Source organism: Drosophila persimilis, unplaced genomic scaffold (assembly GCF_003286085.1).
Source record: "Drosophila persimilis strain 14011-0111.01,24,50 unplaced genomic scaffold, DperRS2 tig00003933-arrow-pilon, whole genome shotgun sequence".
NCBI classification, from domain to species: Eukaryota; Metazoa; Arthropoda; class Insecta; order Diptera; family Drosophilidae; genus Drosophila; species Drosophila persimilis.
The window spans coordinates 2243236-2268535 of record NW_020825706.1 but is presented as its reverse complement, the minus strand read 5'-3'; the positions used below and the strand labels follow the sequence as shown (position 1 = coordinate 2268535).

The 25300-nt window shown below is 43.4% G+C and overlaps 1 protein-coding gene across 1 annotated transcript; it reads left to right on the top strand.

Moving 5' to 3' along the window:
- Positions 1-727: 727 nt before the first annotated feature.
- LOC6594106 (neurogenic locus protein delta) lies at positions 728-24301 on the top strand. The gene is made up of 6 exons (XM_026994569.1): positions 728-842; positions 7282-7593; positions 11353-11419; positions 15052-15300; positions 19093-19147; positions 21607-24301. The coding sequence occupies exons 1-6, from the start codon at positions 786-788 to the stop codon at positions 23417-23419; spliced, it is 2553 nt and encodes an 850-aa protein (XP_026850370.1). The 5' UTR covers positions 728-785; the 3' UTR covers positions 23420-24301.
- The last annotated feature ends 999 nt before the right edge of the window (positions 24302-25300 follow it).

The window sequence follows — 25300 nt, the reverse complement described above, 5'->3', positions numbered from 1 at the left end:
CGCGCGTCAAGAAATTTAAGAAACTGAGTTCAAAAGTTGATAACGTAGTAACGTATTTTCGTCGGTTCTTGCGCGCGGCTAAAAGAAATATTAGAATTCGTACCGAAAACCGACAGGGAAACGCGTCGAAATCCAGTGTTAGTTTAACAACAAAATATCCACATTTGTTTGGGGAAAATTGGAATAAATCCCATGAAACTCCCCGCAAGAGCAGTGCATTTTTAAATGATCTTTTAATAGAAAATATTCCAAATATTTGCATGTGTTTTACAACAACAAAAAGGAATAATAATAAAATACAAAAAAGAGAGGCAGAGGAAAAATAGCAGCCCTTGGCGGCGTTTTTTTGGTGCCATAAACCGTTAGTTCTCGCAAAAATATACAAAGAGAACACAAAAAGAGTTTTACTTAAAATAAACCGCAAACTAAAATAAATGCAAAAATAAATCGAAATATGTGGCGCGTGCACGTGTGAGGAGGAGAATAACAACAACAACAAATGCGAAACCATGTGCCGCACTAAATAGCAACAAAATAAAGCGAGAAAGAGCAGAAGAAGTAGTAGAAGAAGATTAAAAGAATTCCGCGAGAGAGAAAAGCTGCAGCTGAAAAGTAGCTGTAAATTTTCAAATAAAACAACAATTAAACAATCACGCGATCGGCTCTCTTCTCTCACACACCACACCACACACACACAACACACACGAGGATTATCACACTCACACACACACACCCTACACACAACACCTAAATCCCGCAAAGGAGCAGCAAAAGCAGCAATAAACATGCATTGGATTAAATGTTTATTAACAGCATTCATTTGCTTCACAGTCATTGTGCAGGTGAGTTTTACTCTAAAAAATATTCTTAAGTGGTCCCTTTTCCCCCTTTTTTTTGTCTACACATGCGTGACCATAAACCGTTGCAGACCATTTTTCGGCAGCTGCGCGGCGCGCGCTTTTCCATGAGTGTATTAGTGTGAGGGCAGAAATGGGTGGAAGAGACAAACAGACAGAGCGGCTAGCGCTGCCAGGCTGTTCGTTTCACATGTGGATTGTGGGTGGATTTAGATCCACTTTAGCCCTGGAATAAGTTCCAACTCTACATTCTGTTCTGTGGGTGTTTTAATGAATTCTATGATCACTTTTCGAACTCCTACGGGAATCGAAAACTTCCCTTAGATTCCCTTTTCTGGTAATCTGATATCAACAGCTGTTTAGGGGTGACTTTCGGCTGGCACAGGGCACCCTTTTTCACCGATTTAGCTAAAAACTAGTTTTCAAACAGGTCCAAGGCCCCGAAAACATTATTTCCAACATATAAAAATGTACCACCAACGGCGCATGCCGCAAAGGCAAAAAAAACCAAAAACTATAAAAAAATTACAAATGCAAAAAAAAGTCATACATGTGGATGGATCTGGCAACATCTGCCGTTCTGGATATACTCTTCTGCTCCGCCTCTTCCCCCATCTTTGGCTGCTGCGCTTTTTTACATGCGCTTTACACTCTCTTCTTTGCGTAGGTCAACGGCGACACATGCATGCGCCACTCACTTGCTCTCCTCTCCACTCCACATCTTTCCGTTCCTTTCTTTCTTTCATTGATCTTTCACGCCAGCATCTTGGATCTCCCCCACGCTCTCCTCTTCTCATCGGCTGCGACAGCCAGCAGCCCATGCGTGCCCATGTCTTTCGTCTCTGTCTGTCCGCCGCTGCTTTGGCACATTGCATGCTCTCTCGTTCTCACTCTTTTGCGCTTGCTAATTTTAACGATGTTCCGAAAAAGTGTCTGGAAAAAGGAAACCTCCTGCGGTCTCTCGAGATTTTCGAGCAGCTGAAAGTGTTTGTTGCTTTATTTTTTGCACTGTGCTTTTTAGAGTTGCAGCTGTTGAAGGTGCTTACACTCGAAGAAAAATGTAGCGAAGTGATCCACCAAATTAGAGAAGAACTTGTGTGAGAAATGAGCTGAAGGAAGAAGATCCCCCAGTGAATTATTTGCTCGTTAGTACCTCGTTTATCGTTGGTAAATGCAACTAATTTCCCATTACATTTAATTCGGAAAACAATAAAAAGAACTGTCCCTTCTTTTCGTCTAATTCCCCCATTTAAAACGTAGTTTAGATCTGTTTAAATATAATATCCCCTCGTAATTATCTCCCATTAGCAATGCAATTTAATTCAATTTTCTTTGGGCTTTTAGTCGCATTCTATATGTTCTCACAATTTCCACCACTACTCGTAATTTTGCTCCCAAGCTGCGTTTAAATTTCAATTTAACTATCAAATAACCGTACGACCAGTGCAGCAGCAGAGGCAGTGGCAGGGATCGTATCTCGTGTCTGTTTCTTGTTTTTAGTGCAATTTTCATATTAACATTGGGGCATGTGTCCAGAAGAATGAGTGGATCGCCGTCGTCTCTGTGCCCCTCTTTATAACATAATTAATTGCAATTTAGATGTGGAGTAGGAGGAAGTCCCAAACGCCGCCCCCACCATGCCACATTCTGTTGCACGCACACGATACGGCGCTGCCTCTGCCGCTGCTGATTCACTTGCGCTTATAACTGTTTTTGCTATTCCCAGGGACCGTTGTTAACGGTTGATTATGATGATGAATTTAAATGATTAATAAACAACGGCAAAGGGCAGCCCCACACAACACCTGTAGATGGAAGATGAAGAAAAGCCATGTAGAAGCGGAGGAAAAATCATCATAAAAATGCGTGCTTTCCATACAATTTTTTAATGTCTCCCTTTGTCTTGGCGGAAAACCCTCTCCCGTACCTCTCCGTACAAGAGTCCACCTGTCCGTCAGTCAGTCAACGGAGTTGACGTGGAAGCAACAACATAGAAAATGGCAAAAGAAACGAGAAAATACAAGATAGAATAATAGTCGAAGATAGTTATACTCTGGAAGGATTGTTTCTTAATGAAACTTGGCAGATATACGTTGAAATGTTTGGGAGAGCTAGCTATCAAGTTTGCTTGTAATATCTTGAGAAATGTAGGAGCTATAAGGTTTTTGAATTTGGGGATCCTTACTTTCAGGTTGCCTCTTGCTGTGGGTTAACCCTCCCTGCCTTTGGAAGTGTATCTTTTATTGTATAAAAAGTGCCAAAGAAAATGCCTCTAACTAGTCCCGTCACCCCTGAGTGATCGCCTGCAGAATGGGAAGAGGAGGAGTACCATAGAATAGGTAGAAAAAGAGCAAACTGAGTCAAGCAAAATGTAAACAATGCAACGCACTATTTTCCAACACTTTTAACAAGTGTCTGTCTAACATTTCCAGTTCTTCAAGCACCTATAAGTCCGGGAGGGAGTCCGAGTCGGAGTCTCGTGAGCTGTGTGTTGTGTGGTGCCTGCCCCCAAAGGGTCTTCAAGCGTAATAAAGTTCAGAGTTGAAGGCAAAGGCAAATAAACACAACGGCAAAAGAACGAACCTACGGATATGACAAGTGTTTTTTCGAGGGCACGGAGGGCTTTACGAAAATTGTGTAAGCAATTTTTATTCTAAAAATTCACTTTGAACTGACTTTGGGAGGAAGAAAAAGTTTCGAAAGATTGCTAAAAGATTATTTTATTAGACAAGAATTTAACACAGAAACATTTTTCATCAAAATCTCCCACAAAAAGTACCCCTTGAGCAAAATATAAACCACAAACCGTTTAGGGATATTTAGCGGTATCTGGCGTTAACTGTTTTTACATGTGGCATGTGGGAGAGACATTGTTACCCCACATCCCCTCCACTGTCTCGATGGGTGTCCAAAATGTGGGACAAAAAACTATTGTGGTTGCACTTTTAGCCCCTCCCCCGCCCCGTCTGAATATCTTCCCACGTGTAAACGTATGTGTGTGCGAGTGTTTGTTTATGTATTGGTGTTATGCAAATTGATTTGGTTTTTTTGTGTGTGTTTTGTTTAAATATTTTGACAAACGACGGCCCAGCCTTTGTTTTTCCACTCTACGTATATTTCTCTTCTCTTTGTTGCTTATTTTTATGAGAGTTTGCCTCTGTTTTTCGCTCCCCCCGCCCTCCACTTGTTTGCCTCCCCGCGCGGGCACCTGTCTTCCTTCCGCTCAATGGTTTTTCTAACATTTTCTTGTGCGCCTTCCTCTTATCTCCGTCTCCGTCTCTCTCCATCCCTTTCCCTCTTTCTCTTATTAATTCAGACGCAGCATCGCGTCTATTAATTCTTTTTTTTTGCATCTCCTTCTTCTGCTTCTGCTCTTCGTTTTTTGCACGCGCATATTTTTATGCTCTTCTTCAAAGCGCCGTTGAAAACAAGTTTTTGTTGCGCTCTTACGATCTCTCTCTCTCCGTCCCGCTCTCTCACTCTTTGGAGCAGCTGCCAGCTGCAGCAGCACTCACACACACGCACACATTTCCAATTCACTTTTAAGTCACGTTTTGCTCTTTTTTTTTGCGCCTCTGCTCTTTAGGCTTTTTAGCTCAAGCTATATTCCAATGAAAAGGTGAGGCTCTTTTGCTCAAGCACATGTTGGAAGCCGGTTTTGACTTACCTTCTCGTTGGATGTACCTTGGGGCTGCTCCACCACCAGCTGACAAACGGTGCTCTCGCTCTCTCTCTCTGTCTGTCTGCTGCCTGCCTGCCTGCTAAACTGTTATAGCCTTTGGGGCCTGTAAGCCCGTTCTCTCCCTCTCTTTTTTTGTGCCTCCCCACCCCTCTCACCTTCTCTGATCTTTCAATATGGCTGCATGCGCGCACTGCTGCTTCTTCACCTGGCGTTCGGCTTACACCTTTTGCTCTGCTACTGCGCTGCCACTGCCTCTCTGCCTCTGCTCTCTTGTTCGCCTTTCGCGCTCGCTCGCTCTCCCTCTCGCGCATTGGTTTCGTATGTCGCGTCTCTCTCTGGCTGCTTCGTCCCCGCTTTAACCATCAATGTTGACCGGCAAAATCGTATGCCGTGGGAAACAATTCGGTTTTACTTGTACATTTTTTCATCGTTTTTTCTGCTTCTCCTTCGCCTTCTGCTTCTTCTCTCTCTCTCGCCCGTTGCCTGTCGCTGTCGCTGCCTCTGCCTCCACCTCGGCCGCTTCTTTTATTTTAGTTTTTGTTGTTGTGTTGTTTTATTTTCTGTGCTGCTCTTTTGCGTCCGTTTTGTTTTTGTTGCTGCCCTGCCTGCCTGCCTGCCTGCTGCTTATTAATACACGTTTTGTCTCTGTCTTCTACTTCTGTTTGCATCTCTTTCTGTCTGCGTTTGTTGCTTAAGTCTTTTGTTTTTTCTTTTTATAGGATTCTATGGGAAATGGGATAAAGGATTATCGATAAACTCACTGTTTTAGAAGGAAATGGGAATTTTTCCCATAATTTCCTCAACTTTTAGGAGGGATTTTTGTAATTTTCCCTTGCTGTGATGTAATAAGCTTTCCCTTGAAAGCAGAACCCTTTATCGCCCATTTCCCCGTTCTAGATCTCCCCTTGAGAACAAGCCCCAAACAATTACAAAAGCCTCTGTACAATGTTAGCGCCAGATCAAGACCCAAGCAGAAACCTCCATTAAATGATCTCTTAAGCAGCTTTGCTACAGTTTTTTTTTTGTACCTCTTTTTATTGTCTGTGGGGATTACACCTGTGCCTGTGCTTACACTCGAAAGGCGGACAGAATGGATGGTGAATGGAGAGTGGAGGCACACAGCATCCCGACCGCACTTCTACTTAATTGAGCAATTAAACACCCATGTACCTCCAAACGAACCAAGGAAAGAGGAATAGATGGACAGACAGACTGGGAGAGAGAGGAGGGAAAACCCACGAAACTTCCCAAGCAGCAGCCACATGTGGAGCAAACTATATAAAAATACAAAAAAAAATAAATAACACAACAAACGCTCTGTGCTGTTGTGCTCTGCTGTGCTCATGTCTTGTCAACAATTAAATTGTCATTTTAACAAGCTTCACTCGTGTTGTTGTTGTTGTTTTTGCTGTTGCCTGAAATGTTAATTGCCGAACAGTTATAGTTTATAGTAGAAAAACGGACCAACGACAGAGCAGAGCAGAGCGCACAAGAGGCAACAATCGGAGCAATCGGAGCAGCAATAACTATAAGTAGATCTCTCCTATTTTTGGGCATTGCCTCTGATTGGAGTGCCGTCGATTGCCCATTTATGGTTCTGGGCAATGATGAAGTCATAATTAAAGATTTACGCACTTAAGTGTGGTGCACCCATCTATGGGATAGCGAGAATTTCCCTTCAAAAGTGTTTGCCATCTTGAGAAATTTTCGAAAAATTAAGTGGCGTGTGTATAAATGAAATTTGAAACAAAAATAAAATTTCCCTTTTTGGGATATTTTATAAATTAAGGAAATAGTAGTCCAAATGAGACTTTCTTTACTTTTGTCATGGTTTTTCAACTATGCAGAAAAAGTACCTCAAGTACACAAATTTTCCTTAGAATTTCCCTTTTAGGGAAATTTCTTACTCTAACTTAAAATGCGATCTTATGCGTTTTTGGTTATATTTAGACATGAAAGAATTCCCTAGATGGGAAATTTGCGATAATCAATTACCAAGTGTTTCTCACACCTTGACCAATTTCATTCAATCAAACGCCCACCCCTTCTATGGGAAATGTGTCCAAAACCCCATTAAAAAGTGTACAAAAAACATGAATATCTAGCACATGTGACCCATTTTGATAATTTCCCTCACACCTTTGAAAACAAACAAGCAATAAAAGCCATGCGAGAGATATACGAATTAATTGAGAAATTTATGAGAAAGACGGCTATCAAAGAGATTTGCAAATCCAAAAATATGCAAAGCGTCGGCGCTTCAAAACGAAAGTCGAGCACAGGGACCCCAAAAAGGCCGAGAGACACAGGTTAACGTACAATAACTCGAAAGCGAAGCAAACGAAGCGGAATTTATTACAGACCCCGCCGCATCGAAGACCGAGGTCTGGGTTGGAGGAGACCGCTTGCTGAGCATTTGTCATGTTTCCTCTTATTTTTATTTATTTTTTTTGTATTTTTGGGGTTCTCTTAATATTTCATAAGCCTGTTTTTGTCCTTTGCATGGGTCTCCATCCACCCGTCTGCTACTGCAGCGAAATTCCTCTGCAATTTCTGTGCAAAAATACCATGTTGAAAGATTTATCGTCTCTTGTTTGGGACGCACGATGCATTCCTTTTGTTTCCTTTTCTGTTTCTGTTCTCTTTTTGCCTTGATTTTTGTTCGTTTTTAATGAATTGCTTTTTAATTTGATTTGACTAATACAATATCCCTTCTCTCTCTCTCTCGCCCTCTGTTTCCAGGTTCACAGTTCCGGCAATTTTGAATTGCGGCTAAAATACTTTAGCAACGAGCATGGAAGGGATAACGAGGGTCGCTGCTGTAGCGGCGAAACGGATGCGGCGACGGGCAAGTGTTTGGGCACTTGCAAAACACGGTTTCGTGTTTGTTTGAAGCACTATCAGGCGACCATCGATACCACATCGCAGTGCACCTACGGGGATGTGGTAACCCCCATTCTCGGCGAGAATTCGGTCAATCTGACCGATGTGCAACGCTTTCAGAATAAGGGTTTCTCGAATCCCATACAATTTCCCTTTCAGTTTTCATGGCCGGTAAGTAAAACACAACTTTTGCTTTTACTTGGTACTATTTTTAGATTCTCTCCCGCTCCCGCTCCCGCTCCCGCTCCCGCTCTCTCTTTCTCTTTTTTTTTTTTTTGCTAATTTGTTTGTGGGCTTTTTATAGCCTTGCGCGCGGTTGGTCCCCCCCCCGTTTCCCTTGTGTATCCGGCAGCAACAGGAGCGTCCTTGTTGGGAGGGTTGATGTTGTTGCAAGCCTCACCGTGGTGGCGCACACGCCGAAACATCTGTCGGCTATTAAAAGTGCGCCTGAAAAGTACGCGCACGCGCACCACCACCAAACACCAAGCACCGATCCACCACTTTCCTTCCAAGTACCCCCGGATCCAGCCACCACCATTCCATCATTCCATTCCTTTCCGTTCCAGTCAAAGCGACAATTTCCAGATCGCTGCATAGCCCACCCCTTGGTGGCTCCTTTCAGGCGATTGCCGTTACTTTTTTTGTGGCACGAAAGAAGGGAGAGAACCAGGAATAGTTTTGACTTTTGAGTGGAACTTGTTTGTTCGTCCATGACTTGTTAGGGAGGTTAAAGTGAGATTTTTGGTGATTTTCCAAGTTGATTTTGATGTTTCCCTAAGTGAAAGGCACCTACAAAAATATCTAGAGATCAGAACTTGCCGTAAAAATAGATATTCGGGAGTTAAAGGCCAATATTTGGTGATTTGTGTTCCCCTAAGTGAAAGGCACCTACCAAAACTTCTGCTAGAGCCTCCGCCCCACCCTAAAACCCCTATAGTAATACTCTTTCTTAGTAAAAAACCAAGAAGCATGACTTCCTCTTTCCCTTTCTTTAGGTTTTTCTTAGGGCAACCCTTCTTTTTACTGCATTTTCGTGGCCGGCGCACGTGTGCTCAATAAATTGCTTGAAAATTTTGAAATACCTACCGACAGACTTTATTCTTCTTCAAAGTTATGCTCCACTGACGCAAAGGTATACCATACCAAGCCATACCAAGCCATGCCATGCCATGCCATGCCATGCATTTCTTAATTATTATTACAGCAAGAGATGTGCCGATCCCAACCCCCAGAAAGAAGAAGTTACTGAAGCTTCAACGGCAATAACTGCAGTTTGTAACGTATTTTGTGTCTGTGGCCCGCAGAAACACCCCTTATATTTCCAGAGAGATCCCCCTCTCTCTCTCTCTTTCATAGACACTTTACTTCCTAATTGTGCGCATGTGCAGCGTCATTATTATTATCATTACACATACGACAGACAGACAGCCAGCCTTTTGTAGCTGCTGCCTGTTGCAAAGTCATGGTTCCCCCAGGGAGGTAGCCGCCGCTTGGGCTGTTTTTGTGGCACGTGAAATGTGTAATGTGCATAAATTTGTGTGCAGCAAAACTGCGGGCATAACTTAACAATTAGCAAACTTTTGCGCTGAAAATTTCCCTAAAGTGAGGGAAAAACCATGGCACGCGCATGATAAGAAGGGAAATTAAAGGTAGAAAAGGTAATCCATAAAAGAACATCTCGGAAATGGTTCGGAATAAATTTCTAACCAGGTTTCCTTGGTATATTCCAGCATATATTCTGTATTCGGTATTTTTGGAACATCCTCTAAGAATAATTTTAGAAAATGTATTTTTAAATTTTCTAAAAACTATTTTCAGTCTGGTCTTTGATTAGTACCGTAGGCGCGCCACCGCACTTTCAACTTTTCAAATTATTTCTAGGTCAAACTATAAATTTAATTATAGTTCTAGACCTCCTCTAGAACTCTGCGCCACCTACCCGCCGCCTCTCCCCCTCTTCTGGCCTCCTCGGAAAGTACTGCCGTTCGCTGCTGCATCAACTAATTTAATGTTGCACTTAATTAAAACAACGACGAAGCCACGCATGCCTGACAACACGCCAAAAGATGTGATGTTGCAAGTACCCACCCGAAAGGGGGAGAGAGATACTATTCAGAGTAGAGTCCGGAGTCGCTCGATCCGTTCCGTTCCGTTCCCTCCTTTCAGCTTTCTGCTAAAAATAGTCGAAGCAGCGATGGCAGGCGTACAGCATTGATGTCTCTCTGTCTGTCTGTCTGTCTCTCCTCTTCTGTTCGTATTGAACTTTGCTACTTTTATCCGCCCGTCTGTCCGTCCGTCCGTCTGTCCGTCTGTCTCGTGCGTCTTGTCTTGTGTCTTCTGTGTGTCGCCTCCCCTGTTGCTACGTGTCAGGGGCTACCACTCCTACTCTTGCGCCCTATGCTGTTGCTCTGTTGCATGCCACCAACCCGACTCCAAACTGCACTTCCACCCTATCCAGAGCCCTGTGACTGGATATTGACGTTGATATACAGCACCGACGCACGCGATATTCACTAAAGCGAGCGGGCGACTCCTTCTGCTGCTGCTGCTGCTGCTGATGCATCGCTGCCTCATTTATTTTTGGACCTGGGCGGATGCAAACACCAGAATTTCTCGGTGTGGCGTCTGATTGTAATTTATATAATTTTCGTAGAGGTAAAAATATAAAATTCCCTAAAGAAATGTCAAGTGAAGCGCAAAAAATGAATTTCTACTCAAAATGGAAAATTTCCCAAATTAGGGAAATTTTAAATATAACTATTTTCTATATAGAAAACTCTTGGAAAAGTCTTAAATGATCTAAAAACCAATTTTGGGTGAAAAATAAAAATTTCCCTCACAGGGAAATTTTAATTGTGTCCGTTTCTAACCAAAAAAACAACTTAATCAGCCGTTTAATGACAATAAAATTGTCATATGTAAAATTTCCCACATGGGGAAATAAAAAAGCAGCCGATCGACGATCGACAATCACGTAGCTTCTGTTGAAAAGCACTTTATTCCACTCTGCACAACACACAACACACAAAACACCAATAAACCATCGGCAGCGCTTCATTTCATTTCGTTATTACCTTTTTTTCCATTTCCCATTTCCCATTGTTTCCCATCGATGATCGCTCCAGCACTCCGATCATCATCTATACGTGTCTCGATGTCTGATTTGCTTCCTGTCGTGCCCATATAAATTTTATGTTTATTTTCGCAAATGGTAGAAAAATACAACACATACGAAATGGCAGGGCAGCAGCAATCGTTAGGCAATCAATCGGCAAAGCCACGGACTTATCAACCAAATTAATTCTACATCTCCCAACGAGCCAGCCAGCCAGACAACCAGGCAGCGCCCACGCATCTCCAACTCCAAAGCAAATGCAACGCAAAATCGAAAGTTGGTCGAAAAAATTAGTCATTTACATGGCAAATGCAACTCCGAGATTCGACGATGCAACACGCCCATCTACGAAAACCAGATTCAATAAAAAAAGCCTCTGCAAAAGTTTTTCCACGGCTGGAAGTGGATTTTGTGTCATCTCTGCCGGTTTTTCCAGCAGCCGCTCGCTCGCGCGTTCGTTCGTTGCATTTCAAATCAAGTGTGAATTGAGGGCGCTGCCGATTGTGGCGTTGCATTTGCATTTCAAATTTTGTTGCTGCCGCATTAGAGACGATGTGTGGATCACTGTGGGTGTCAAAACTAGCTCTTGGGTCCCTGCCTGTCATAATCTGTTTATAATGAGTCGTCGCGGCGCGCAATGTGGGGGCTGGAAGATCTGGAAGATGGCCCCCAGATGCATCCATTAGCCGGGAATTAAATTGATAAAAATTTAGACAGAATTACTGTCTGTCTGTCTTTCATTTCCCCTTTAGATTGGATATGGGATATGTATGTGGAACTTTCTTTAATCAATTTTTCTTTATTTTTTATTACAGGGAACCTTCTCGCTGATCGTCGAGGCCTGGCATGATACCAACAACAGCGCCAATACGCGTGTAAACAGTGAGTAATCTTTTTTTTTAAATATTATAAAATTACTTTCCTGTACGAGACATATATCCTGCTTCCTGTAAAACGAAAGGATCTTCTTTTAAACCCTCTCCCCCTCCGGCTCTCTCTCGCTCTCTGGATGATCATTTCTCTCTGTGGAATTTGATACTTGTGCAAGTTCTAGCTTTGCTGTACAAGATATCCGGGGTATTGAGTGGTTTTAAATAACCAACAATCCCCCAGGGCAGGGGATAAACCTCGTGCGCCTCTGTCGCCCTTTGTTGTCTGTCTGTCTGGCTGCCTGCCTTTTTTTTTGCTGCCTCAGAGCGGAAGTGTGCCCAACCCTTCTGCATTTTGCTTTTGCTTTTGCCTGCCTCTCTTTTTTTTGCAATTAAGTTCTTGTGTCGTTCTGATCACGATTTAAACTCTAGTTCGAATCACTAGATCGAAGGATCGTGTATGTAATCCATCCTGGAAAACAATGGAACAACATGGCATCAAGGAATCTGTGATTGTCTTTTGCTGATTACGAGTACGACATACAACAAAAAAAAGGACCACCCCACAAGAGAAATCCTTGAAATCTAGTGCCTGATTTTTCCCACAAAGATTTTTTCGTTGATGAAAATAACAGGTAGTTTTTTTCCAGCTACCTGCAGACTTTCTTTCAAAAAGATTTATGGAGTTTTCTTTGGAATTCTTTTCTAAAACGCATCATTCAATCCCTCAAGGAATTTTAATTATTTCACAGATTTTTCAAGGTCCCCCGCTGCTTGGCTTGGGGTTTTTTTTATTTTTGTATAGATCTTGTAGATCCTAGTCTCTGCTTGCAATTGCAATTTCAATTTCCACAGCGAGATTTCCCTGCCCGCCTGTCAAGGATTAATTTCATTATTTCCCAAAGTATTTGCAACAAAGTGCAAAGCGATCTCCCGCATACTTTTAGTTGCACAGCAAGTTTTTAGACTCTTTTTTTTTCTTAACATAAATTACATAAAGGCAGGCATCAGCACGCAGTCGCAGTCGCAGCCGCAGCATCGTCGACCTTTTCGCCAGCAGCGAAACACAGCCGTCGGGTTGCAAGAAAGACCCAGACCTGCTGGGCACAAAAAAATGAAAAGAATCTGAATTCTGAATCCTGTATCCATACGCCAGGTTTGACCATCGGTGCCGGTGCAAGGTGCTCCCTCAACGCCCGAGAGTTGAGCATCGTCGCGTCGTCTCCTCCTCAACCTTTTCCTCTCCAACCCACCAATTAATCTCTGCCAATGCCAAAGTTGTTAGTGTTGCACGTTGGCTGTGGCTGTGGCAGCATATCCCCCCTTTGCCTCTCTGCCCCTCGATGTTGTTAAAATGCTTATCTTTTAATTTTAACTCTTTGGATCAAGAAGCGGCGGCCCAGCAACAAGAGGCACAGCCTCTTTGGGGCTTGCCTTCGTCGTCCGTCGTCCGTCGTCCGTGGTCCGTAGTCCGTAGTCTTTCTTTTGCCACAAAACTTGTCGTTGTTGTTGGTCTGTGTTGCTCTGTTGTCGTCGTGTGTCTTGATAAAATGGTATTTTCGAAAAATTCCTCAAGTCAGCAAATGGACGGGGGAGGATAGAGGATGCAGGAGGTGGCAGGAGGCAGGCGGCACAGTCGAGAGTCAAGTTTGGATTTCTTGTTGCAAATTTGTTGCACACAAATTTCACTCATTTGTTAATGGCAGCAAATGGGGTTGACAAAACGTTGGTAATGGTGGGTTTAAATTAAATTTCCCCAATAGGGGAACTTTGCAAAATGCACTTAAAGGATCTGTATGTATTAGACAACTTTAGTAATGCAAAAATTAGTGGAATAAGTGTGTGTTTGGAAATTTCCCAAAAATGTCCCTTTTAGGGAAATTTTCCTTAGGCTTGGAATTCTCTAAAAAGGACGATCCAACACTTTTGAGCTCTTATTTGGTTCCCTTAAAAATTTCCCAATTGGAAATTCATACCCTTGCCATTTCCCTGCACGTAAACCACTTTTCCACACATTACGAAAGCTGTTGCACAGATAATTATGAAAATGCAGCTTTTGCGTAAATATTTGTGTGCACAGCAGAAATCTGCTTGATATATATTTATTATGCGGATTTCTTTCTGCACTCTGGAGTCGCAGAGCAGAGCCACGGAGCCATGGAGCCATGGAGCCACGGAGGCACTCGGCAACTGGCAAAACTGGCCACAAAATTGTGCGTCTGCGTCTTAGTCTGTTTGCCGGCACGTCTAATAACCTGTCATGCCACAAATCCTATGGGCTGTATCCATATGGTTTGGTGTGGTGTGTGTGTCCGTGTCCGTGTCTGTGGCAAATGTAAATAAAACCACACAAAAATACAATTCAATTTTTTCTTCTTTTTTTTTTTTTTTTGGTACGTTTCGTTTGGGAATGTTGTAGCTTGGTGCGATTTTTGCATTGAATGGTTTTACCATGTCGTCGTCAGGTGAAGCACACGACCGACGACCGACGACCGACGACCGACGACCGACGACGACTACTTTTGTGGCCAAAAAGGCAGCTCGCAAACGGCTCTAAGAATTTCTTGTAGCCACCGCAGCACTGTAGCCGTTGCCATTGCATTTGACTTGTGCATATTTTCGGTAATTAATTAGCGGAGTATTTGGATTTTGGTTTTTGGAGTTGCTCTGTGTGTGTGCGATTTTTTATTTCATATTTTTATTGGCCAACTGGTTAAGCGGCTTGTCAATGTGCGGCTGCTGCTGCTGCTTCTGGCTGCTGGCTGTGTAATATATGGCTTTGACAATACCAATCGATATATTTGGGCAAAAACATTAGGCAATCGAATTTAAGGATTTTTAGAGCCAAAATTTGGATAAAAGCTTCCCCCGCAGTTGCTCTCGTTTTCACTTTTCCCTTCAAGACTTTTGCTTCTGGCATTCCTTTTGGAGATTTTTCTGTTGAGTTGTTCTGTTGGCTTTTAACATTCAAAGGCGGGAGATTTATGTTTGGATTTGTTTAAAGCTCAAACAAAAAACTCTTAAGCTCTGGCTTTGGCTTTGGCTGTGGCTGTGGCTCTGGCTTCTTGCAATTCGAATAGTCATGCACCTGCAATTTACTTTATAGACCATGGCATAATGTGCCACCGATGTATATACATATATATATACATATATACGAAAGAGAGACGAAACAAGTTGAGGGACCGGTCCGCGGGCTCAAGCTCTGAACAGCTGAAAAAAAAAAACAAAAAAAAATGTGGAGTCTCGCGCTCTGAAGCAGCCATGAAGCCATGCCCCGTGTGTCTCTGTCTCTGACTCTGACTCTCCCTCATCGACTGCTGCATACCTCAACTTCAGGCAGCACTTGACTTGCAGCCACTCCAAAAAAAAGCAGAAAAAAAACCTAACTCTGTGACAAGCAATTGCATTCGATTTTCGATTTTTCCTCTTTTAAGTTTTCATTTTCCACATTCCACAACAAGCCTCTGCCTCTGGGTCTGCCTTTGCCTTCGAAACGATGATCATCTTTAACCCAATTAATCTTCATTAGTCTCTCTCTCTCTCTCTATCTATCTATTTATCTATCTATCTATCTATCTTTCTCTGGTTTTGTTTCTTGTTCTCACACACTTATCATCATCTCCTCCGCCTCTCTCTTTGCAGATCTCCTCATCCAGCGGCTGTTGGTGCAACAAGTCTTGGAGGTCTCCTCCGATTGGAAGACCAACAAATCGGAATCGCAGTACACGTCCCTGGAGTACGATTTCCGTGTCACCTGCGACTCCAACTATTACGGTTCGGGCTGTGCCAAGTTCTGTCGGACGAGGGACGACTCCTTCGGGCACTCGAAATGCTCGGAGACGGGCGAGATTATCTGTCTGAGTGGATGGCAGGGCGATTATTGTCATATACGTAAGTAGAACAAAATATTTCATTTCACATATCATTTTATATGTAAAAGATACATTTTTATATGTATCTTTGGATGAAAAAAGCAGGTAGAAGTACTAAAACATGCCTAAAATTAAAATTTCATCATATTTGGAAATATTTTTAAAAGTATCTCTCAGATAAATTTGTATCTTCAACCCCTAAGAGCTACACTTTCATGGAAAGCTTGCATCAGATGTCCCTTTAACGAATTTATTACATTCTAGAAAAGTATCTATAAGATACATTTGTATCTTTAGATCCTAAAATGGCAAATTTGAGCGAAAAACTATATTTAGTTGCTTCTCCAAGTATCATATTGCAAAACTGGCTTCAAAGCCCCCAAAAAAGTATCTCAAATATAAATTTTGTACGAAAGTACTATACTCGAAGCACAGATCAATAGCCTCCCATCCATCCAACCACTCGACACATTCTTTAAACCGAAACACTTGGATCTTTTCGGTTGGTTGTTTGTTGTTGCTTCTGCTCCCGCTCCCGCTCCTCTCTGCGTGCCTTGAAGTGGCTCTTTTTGGTTTCTTCAAGCCATCATTATTGAAAATCACTTGCTTGTCAAATCAAATGAGATGATTGTACACAATGCCTGCCTGCCTGCCTCCCCCCGCCCCACAAGAGCAAAAGAGTGGAAGAGCGAGAGACATATCCAATCCAAGGAGCTGGCTGGCTGCCCCACGAATTAAAGCATAATTATTTATCGAATGCGTATGGCCCCGCCGAATGATTTGACAAAAAACAAAACTAAAATTTGAATACAGAAAAATTATTCGAGTGGAAAAAATCAAAGTCAAACAAATAAATTAAAAATCAATAGAAACCAGAACAGGGGACTGTGGGGGGAAAAGTCATTTGTCATTCCCCCCCACAAGAGAGAGAGATGGAATGAGAACAAAACGATGTCTAACGAACCAGCCAACGATGGAGATCCGAGAAGTAGCCGAAAGGCACAAAAAGATACACAAATATTCGGCCAGGCCGCCCTTTGTAGTTTCAACCATTCGGATGCTGCGGCTGCTACCCGAAAAACATTTTCAACTGTGAATCAGAGCAACAGCAGACCTTCAGCAGAACCTTCCTCTCTCTCTCTGTCTCTGTCTCTCTCTCGCTGATGATCGTACGAAAAATCTTCCCACGCCAAGTGCAAGGGCCCCCGATCGGTTCCAGGTTCCAGGTTTTTCGGTCCAAAAAGGTGTGGTGCCCCTTTTTACGCAGACACAGAAGCAACAGCAACAGCAACAGCAACAGGCATGATGATGATGATGATGATCATGATGCAGGCCCTCTCTCTCTGTCTCGCTTGCTGCATGCCGCACATGCCTCACTGAGAGGACGACGACGGCGAAGACGACGAAGACTTCCTTTTGGGTTTTCTGTGGCAGCCTCTGATTACACCTTAAATGTCGTAGTCTTCGTCTCTTGCCTGTTGCTTCTTTTTCGTTTCGTTTCGTTTCGTTCTTTTTACCTTCGTTTTTTTTTTTGGGCAGATAATTTTTGTGTCCTGCTGCCGCCACAGCAGCAGCAGCAGCTGCCTCTTCCGCTGCTGCTATATTTTATTTTTCAACTTAAATGCGCAAAAATGAGCTTAAATTAAGGCACAAACACAGCAGCAGCGAAAATTATTTTCCAGCAGCAGGAGCCCCAAACAAAATAAAAAGCCAAAACGAGAGAGGAGAAGAGCCAAGGAGCCCTTAAATTGGCCCAAAAGGTTGTTGTTTTTTCGGAGGCCCAAGTGCGTATGAATGAAACGAAACGAAATGAAATGAAGCGTTGCTGATGGATCCGGTGGTGGCTGTGTCTTCGCTTCGCTTTGGGTTCAATGAAATACTCACTCGTCCAATACATAAGCTATTTTGCCTAAAGTTTCCGATCATGAATGGCAGAGCCGAGCCAGCTGCAAAAGCGAGAGATATAAAAGTATCTGTGAGAAGAATGGAGCGAAAAATAAAAGGATACAAAAGTATCTGAGTGTAGAAGAGTTGGGAAGCGGTGTAAAAGTGAAAGTTCTGAAATTGAAAGGATTTATCAAACATTTTTTAAAGTATCTTTCAGATACACTTGTATCTTTGAAGCCTGGGAGCTATATTTTCCAGCCGATCTTTCTAGAATGCACCTCAAATGGAAATTTGATCAATTCTGAGTTGTTTTCTAAAAGTATCTCTCAGATACATTTGTATCTTTTACTTGTTAAAGCTATTTTTAAGAACAGAAATGCTTCCTCAATGAAAATTTATTGATTCTTGGGAATACTAAGATACATTTGTATCTATGAGCCCAAAAAGAATTACCCATACCCTCTAAATGTGCCTATGCCTTTTTCTAGCCGCTGCACCTCCCACTGCTAGTACTTCCTCATATTTTTTGCACCCATGCCATAAGTAATTCCAATCAATTTATTAGCAGCGCCCCAGCTTCAGGGCGTGTGAACTTCTTCTTCGACGGGAACCACTTCCAGATCTCACTTTCAGTCGCCGCTGGATGGAAAAACTATTTCAAGAACTCCAACCGATACCCCTTCTACCTCTTCCCTCTCTCTCTTTTTCGCTCTGTAATAAAAATCATTGGCAATTGCCAATATTACGCTCTATTCTCTCAATATTCTATATATTAACTGCGTGCAGGCAGGGACTGGCAGTGGGACTGGGACTCTTCCATGGCCAGAACACGTTTTTGTGATTTTCTAGCAATTTTCCCGGCTGCTGCTGCTGCCTGGTGCCTGCTTCTGAATGAAACTTTGGCTTTAAAGAGGATCTGTTCTGGGTTCTCGGTTCTGTTCCTTTTGGCATTGCCTTTTTTAGTTTTGTTCACGACTTTTATTTTTCCGCTCTCTTCTCCTAGGCCCTTGTGGCGGTGGCGGTGGCGGCAGCGGCAGCGGCGGTGGCAACTCCCCTACTTCCTGCCACAGCAGAGGCAGCAGGCAGCAGGCATCAGGAGAGGAGAAACATGTTTGCCACATTCTTCAGGCGGACTCCAACTCCAACTCCAACTTGGAGTTCGTCTTTGACTCTGACTGCAACTCCAACTCCAGACCAGAGCCCCCGACGATGAGACGACTTCCAATCGAAGTTTTCGTCGAACCTTTTGAGCTTGGGAATCTGTTTTGGGGCAAGACGACTCCTCAGCTCCTCAGCTGCTGCTGCTGCTGCTGCCGCTGCCGCTGCTGCCTCCTTCTTCCTCTTCTTCTTCATGGATGGGTCTTCTTCTGCTCTTCGAAGGCCTGGCCATGGGATTATTTCATTTTGTGTGTTTCCTTTTTCGGCCTTAGAAACAAGTTATTCCTGCTTCACAGTTTGAGAGCCACCACCAGGCCACAGTCACAGCCACCACCACCACAGAGCATTTGGCCATGATTCATTTTTTTTTTTATAGGTTTTTGTTGGTTTTTCGGGACTGAGGGGGTTTGTGCGCTAAAACGCTTTTAAACGCTTTTCTATTGTTTTTTCACGCGGCTTTTGTTTTATGTGTCAGAAAGCAAGAGACACCAGCCACCATTCCCAATTCCAATCCCATCTTTTTTTTCAAGTGGGATTTTTCATTGCCAGACGCGTGAAAAAGAAAGTTTTCTTCTTCTTCTCCCAAAAATTAACTCAATTTTCGGCATTCGATTGATTTGTGTGTGGGTTTTCCCCCATTGAGTGGGTGTCCCGTCGCATCAGGTGGTGCTGGGGAAGGAAAGTGTTTTCTATTCTTTTGTTTTGACTTTTTTTTGGTTTATATTTCAATTAATTTATATTTAAATTTTTCTCCTCTTCTTTGCAGCAAAATGCGCCAAAGGCTGTGAGCATGGACACTGCGATAAACCCAATCAATGCGTGTAAGTGTTTTTTCTAAATTTTATTTGCTATATTTAAGGGGTAATTTGTAAGCGGAAAACTGGCTGGTAGAGAGATTTGATTTCATTTTGAGGGGGCATACTGGCTAAGAGATATTTTACTGCATTTTGAGGGGAAACACTGGCTAGAGGAGAGCTATGACTACATCTTGAAGACCAGCGCTGGCTGAAGAATGGGCCTAGCGGCGATCTGTATATTCCTTAGAGCAACACTGGCTGGGATAAAGTTTTAGCTTCATTCTGAGGGGCAGCACTGGATGTAGAATAAACCTAACGGCGATCTGTATATTCCTTAGAGCAACACTGTCTTTAGAATAGAGCTAACAGTGACCGGTCTTCATTTAAAAACATTCTTTAAAGCAACACTGACCCGAAAAGCGATTTCTCTTCATTCTGAAGAGCAACACTGGCCAAAAAACACATCTAATGGGGCTCGGCCTTAATTTTAGCTCCACTCCTTGGAGCAACACTGGCCCCGAGACACCTCTAACGGTGCTCCAGCTTCATTTTAATGATGACAACTCTTCTACGGCTCATCCCATCTCACCGTCGACTGCTCTTTCTGCTACGTTTTATATGTTTGCACGTTTTGTTTGTTGGTTTTGTGGGTTTGTTGCCCACCCAAAATGCAATCATCATCATCATTATCATCATCATGATGATTGGAGGGGGCACACCTTTTCCATGTACTGTCTGTCTGTCTGTCTGTCTGTATGACTGTCGACTGGTGCTGCTGCTACCGTGTGCTGCTGTTGCTGTTGGCAAAAGGGCAACACTTTTGTTGTTGTTTTTGGTTCGTTTAGTGCACGTTTTGTGTTTGAAACCGCAAGAAATTCTTTTGGCGATGTCATTTGATTTGCTGGAAGGTTTTGCATTACAAAAGTCCACACTCCACACTCCACACTGCACAGAAAATAAATAAAGTAAAAGCAATAACAACAGCAGAACGCCAACAGAAATTGAATTACAAAGTTTTCCCACATTTGTTTCTTCTGGTGGCTGGCTCCCTAGCCAAAAAGGTGTAAGCGAACACTTTTGACGACGCTGGCAAATATTTGCAGCATACAATTTCACATTTCAAAAAGAGCTCCACAGCTACAGAGCCACTGGCTCCCAGCTACAGCTAATTGCGTCTTTGGGTTGGCTGTCTCTCTGTTGGAGGAGATCTCTTGAAATTGATTTTCCACAACAGAAGGACGGACAGACAGACAGACAGTCGGACAAGAGAGAGGATGTTGCTCATTATTTATGCATTATGTTGGCCAATAAAACCCACTTTGAACACAAACGGAAATCAAACATTTTCGGTTGTGGTTTTTTCCAATAATTGTGCCAAATAAATGTACTACCCCAAAAACCGACACATCATTCCAGAGAGTGTAGAGTGGACGTAACGCCTTGAATAGTTCGCTGTGGCAACCGCAACACAGAGTGGAGTTGCGGCTACGTTTGGGTATGCGTGTGCCACTTCAAAGTGCGGACTTAATGGTGGGAATATTTTAATAATTCTAAACGCATACGCGACACTCCACACGTTTCGTTATGTTGGCAACTCTGTCCTGTCTGTCTGCTTTGACATTTGTTTTCTGTGTGTGTGTGTGTGTGTGTGGACACACTGGCTCAGCCGCATATCAATTACGGCGGACGACGACGACGACTGTACCGCCCAACAGGTTGTCTGTCTGTCTTGTCCGTCTGTCTCTTTGCTTTTTGTGGGTGAAGGCTTTGGCTTTGCCCGATCGGAAAGTGCATCTGTTTTTTTTGGTTTTGTTTTCGGTCGAATGTGCGTGCCACAGAGGAAGCACGCACTCGTCGCACTTGCAATCGAATTTATGATCGTGAGAAATGCAAAAAAATTTTCGACTCTTTCTCTCTCTGCGGATATAACTTCTTGAACAGACATTCGCTTCATTTCGTTTGTCAAGTCCACGTCTCCTCTCTACTTGAACAGAGTCTTGTGTCTTTCTTGTGTCTGTTTTGCTCTTTTTCTGTGTGTGCCTCATCTTCTGTGCCTTTGGGGGGCTCTGCATTCAAGCGTGTCACAAGGGGGCACGGGGCACGGGGCACAGGCCAACATACAGACAGAGAGAGAGAGCATCAATTACCATTGGAACAGGTGATGGAAAAGTAAACCAATGCTCGAGGCGCTTCAATAAGCATTCACCGAGGCAGTGTGTACATATTAGAAGGGAGAATAAAAGGCATACAATGTAGAGATGGCCACACTTTAGGCACTAAGATATTGTTGCAGATGCCTGGTCTTTTTAAATAAAGAATTCAATTTAAAAACCGTTAAAACTCCACAGCCAGTGTGTGCCTATGAAAAGAGATCTTTTCCTAGCTTTGGTCACACTTTAAGCTTAAATAAATCTTCCTTAATGCCTGGTCACACTTTAGACACCACTAACCAAAGGATTTCTCCTTTCTTCTCTTTTTTGCAGTTGCCAATTGGGCTGGAAGGGACCTCTGTGCAACGAGTGCGTGCTGGAGCCCAACTGCATCCACGGAACGTGCAACAAACCCTGGACCTGCATCTGCAACGAGGGCTGGGGCGGTCTCTACTGCAACCAGGACCTCAATTACTGCACGAATCATCGTCCCTGCAAGAACGGCGGCACCTGCTTCAACACCGGCGAGGGCCTGTACACGTGCAAGTGTGCCCCCGGCTTCAGTGGCGATGACTGCGAAACGGAGATCTACTCGTGCGATGCCGGCGTGAATCCCTGCCAGAACGGCGGCACCTGTGTCGACGAGCAGACGAAGGGCGGCTACAAGTGCATGTGCGCCAACGGCTGGAGCGGCAGGATGTGCGAGGATAAGGTGCTGACGTGTGCGGACAAGCCCTGCCATCAGGGCACTTGCCGTAATGTTCGCGCCGGTCTGGGCAGCAAGGGGCAGGGGTTTCAGTGCGACTGTCCCGGCGGATACAGCGGCCCGACGTGCGAGCTCCAGCTGGACAACTGCCGGCCAAATCCCTGCCAGAACGGAGGCAGCTGCCAGCCGAACGGCAAGTGCATCTGTCCCAGCGGCTTCACGGGCAGCAAATGCGAGACGAACGTCGACGACTGTCTGGGGCACAAGTGCGAGAACGGCGGGATCTGCATTGATTTGGTTAATCAGTACCGGTGCCAGTGCGTGCCCGGTTTCCATGGCTCCCACTGCAGCAGCAAACTCGATCTGTGCCTCATTCGACCCTGCGCCAACGGCGGGACGTGTCTGAACCTCAAGAACGACTTTCAGTGCACCTGCAGGGCGGGCTTCACCGGCAAGGACTGCTCCATTGACATTGACGAGTGCATCAGTGGACCCTGCCACAACGGCGGCACCTGCATGAATCGCGTCAACAACTTCGAGTGCGTCTGCGCGAATGGGTTCCGTGGCAAGCAGTGCGACGAGGAGTCCTACGATTCGGTCACGTTTGGTGCCCATCACTACGGCGCCACGACTCAGGCCCGTGCCGATGGCCTGACCAATGCCCAGGTGGTGCTCATTGCCGTCTTCTCGGTGGCCATGCCTCTGGTGGCTGTGATTGCCGCCTGTGTGGTCTTCTGCATGAAACGGAAACGGAAGCGTGCCCAGGAGAAGGACGATGCCGAGGCCCGCAAACAGAACGAACAGAATGCCGTGGCCACAATGCACCACAACGGGAGTGCCGTGGGCGTGGGTCTCACCGGCGGTGGACTGGGCGTCAAAACGGGCTCCAATTCGGGCCTGACCTTCGACAATGGCAACCCGAATATCATCAAGAACACGTGGGACAAGTCGGTGAACAACATCTGTGCCTCGGCGGCGGCGGCCGCAGCTGCTGCGGACGAGTGCCTCATGTATGGCGGGGCGCTGTCCAACTATGTGGCACAGGCGGACAATAATGCCAATTCGGAGTTTTGCGGCGTGGGCCAGATTGCACCACTGCAGCGGGCCAAGTCCCAGAAGCAGCTCAACACAGATCCCACGCTGATGCATAGGAGTGCCTCGGCGGCACAAGCAGCAGCAGCGGCGGCAGCAGCAGCCGCGGCGGGTGGCGCCTCTGGGACGGCCAAAGACTACAGCAGCGGCGGGGGCGGGGCCGTGGCTGAGGGCAAGCGCATCTCCGTTTTGGGAGAGGGCTCGTACTGCAGCCAGCGGTGGCCGTCGCTGGCAGCGGCCGGTGTGGCAGGTGCATGCTCCTCCCAAATGATGGCAGCCGCCTCCGCCACCGGCAGCGGGGCGGGGACGACGCAACGGACAGTGGTCTGTGGCACGCCGCATATGTAAAAAAAAAAACACACACACAAAACACCAAACACAAAAAACTCACAGAAAAATTAAGAACACACACACACTCTCTGGTTATAGGAGGAATAAACAAAGAAAAGACTGGGGTTTGGGTTTTCGAAAACAAAATATGTGAAAAAGAGACGCCAAAATATATAGGGCCGATACACACCGGCTTCGTTGTTGTTTGAGATTGAAGCAGTATAGTCGTCAGAATATCAGAATATCCCTAAAAAAAAACTAGATTTTCACCCCCATTAAATTTGACTTAAGCCTAAAGTAAACGATTTTTATGTACCCTTAAAGAGTTTGCCTTTTTTCCAACCCATAACTTGACCTTAGACGCCCCCTTCCCCCCCATTTCCCGGACGACGAGAGGAGCCGACCTCTCCTACCTACCAATACACGTTTTGACGTTTTGCATGTTACTGAAAAATCTGCTTCAATTTAATTCTAATATTTTTCGCTATAAAATTGTAAATACTACAAAAAATACATTTAAATTTAAATCTTAAATTTAAAATATAAACTCTAAGGCTAACAAAGTGAAGAAGAACAAACTCCTCATTGACAATGCCCCTGGGGGCATTCTCCTGTAAATAGTAGGTCACACATTCGATATACGACAACACATAAAAAACAATTAAAAGTAAAAGTAAAAAACAAAAAAGAATACCATAAAAAATTGACTATCTCGACTATTTCTAGGATAAAAATAACTATACTTAACTCTCGATTCTCTAGCTTAATGATAGATTAAAGACCCCCAAAACAAACAAACAAAAGCGAAGACAAACAAAAACATTTAGTGATTCTATTTTAAGTGCTTAAAAAAACTATCTATCTATCTATCTATTTTTTTTAAACGTTTTTTTTATTTTAATCCTCATTTATATATATTATTTTTTTCATCCTTTTTTGGAGCATTTATATCAGAAGTCAATAATAATTATTGTAGCTATGAAATGAATTTATAAATTATAAGCGCATAAAAAACAAAACATATTTGGAATATCTCTGAGAAATATTTGGAAAGAAAAAGCAAAATTGAATGAAAAATACAACCCACACCCACGCCCTACCATCCCCTACCCGAAAAGAAAGTCTCCACATAGTCTTATATTATTATACATTTAATTTTGATCTCAAAACCGAAGACAACAACCAGACGAAAGAAGCAAAAAAAAAAACAACAAACTGTTTGCGAAATTCTAAAATATCAAAATTAAAGCAAAAATCTACTGAAAATACAAAACTCTACAGTTAAATTGCAAATGGTTCCTCGTTAGTGTAAAAAAATAAAATAAAAAAATATATAAAAAAACCTAGTTATAAAAGTGCTAAAACTGTGCAGCAAAACCTATCTGATAAATCGTATATGTGTATATCGTATATATATTTTTATACGTCTCACACACACACACATTGCTCTCTCATTAGATTTTTCCAATTTTGTATATAAATTACTCTACCCCCCACCCAATCCATATACTTATACACACACACAAACACACATATATATACTATATATTTTTTATAAATATTTAATTTTTAAATAGTCGTTTTTAGTAATTTATATTTTTATTGCAAAAAGAAAAATCCGAAAAAAAGAAAAACACAACACACAGAAGACAGAAACAAAAATTGTAAAAAGTTTATAAGATTTCCCATATTTATACCAAGAAGAGACACAAAACAAAAAACACACAAAAAACCACAATAAAAAATAGTAGTTACTTGCATACAATTGTAATTTAGTGTTGTACTTACGATTTAGTCTAAACAATTTTATGAAATTTTTTAGTAATTAAAAACAAATGAATTGAAAAACAAAGAAAAGCCACAAAAAAAACGAACAAACAAAAATGCAAAAGAAAAAAA

What these genes read in the sequence shown, in the direction of transcription:
- LOC6594106 (XM_026994569.1), top strand. Translation starts at nt 786, where the DNA reads ATGCATTGGATTAAATGTTTATTAACAGCATTCATTTGCTTCACAGTC. An exon ending in CGCCAATACGCGTGTAAACA is followed by an intron (nt 11,420 to 15,051) that starts GTGAGTAATCTT and finishes CTCTCTTTGCAG; the next exon opens with ATCTCCTCATCCAGCGGCTG. An exon ending in GGGCGATTATTGTCATATAC is followed by an intron (nt 15,301 to 19,092) that starts GTAAGTAGAACA and finishes TCTTCTTTGCAG; the next exon opens with CAAAATGCGCCAAAGGCTGT.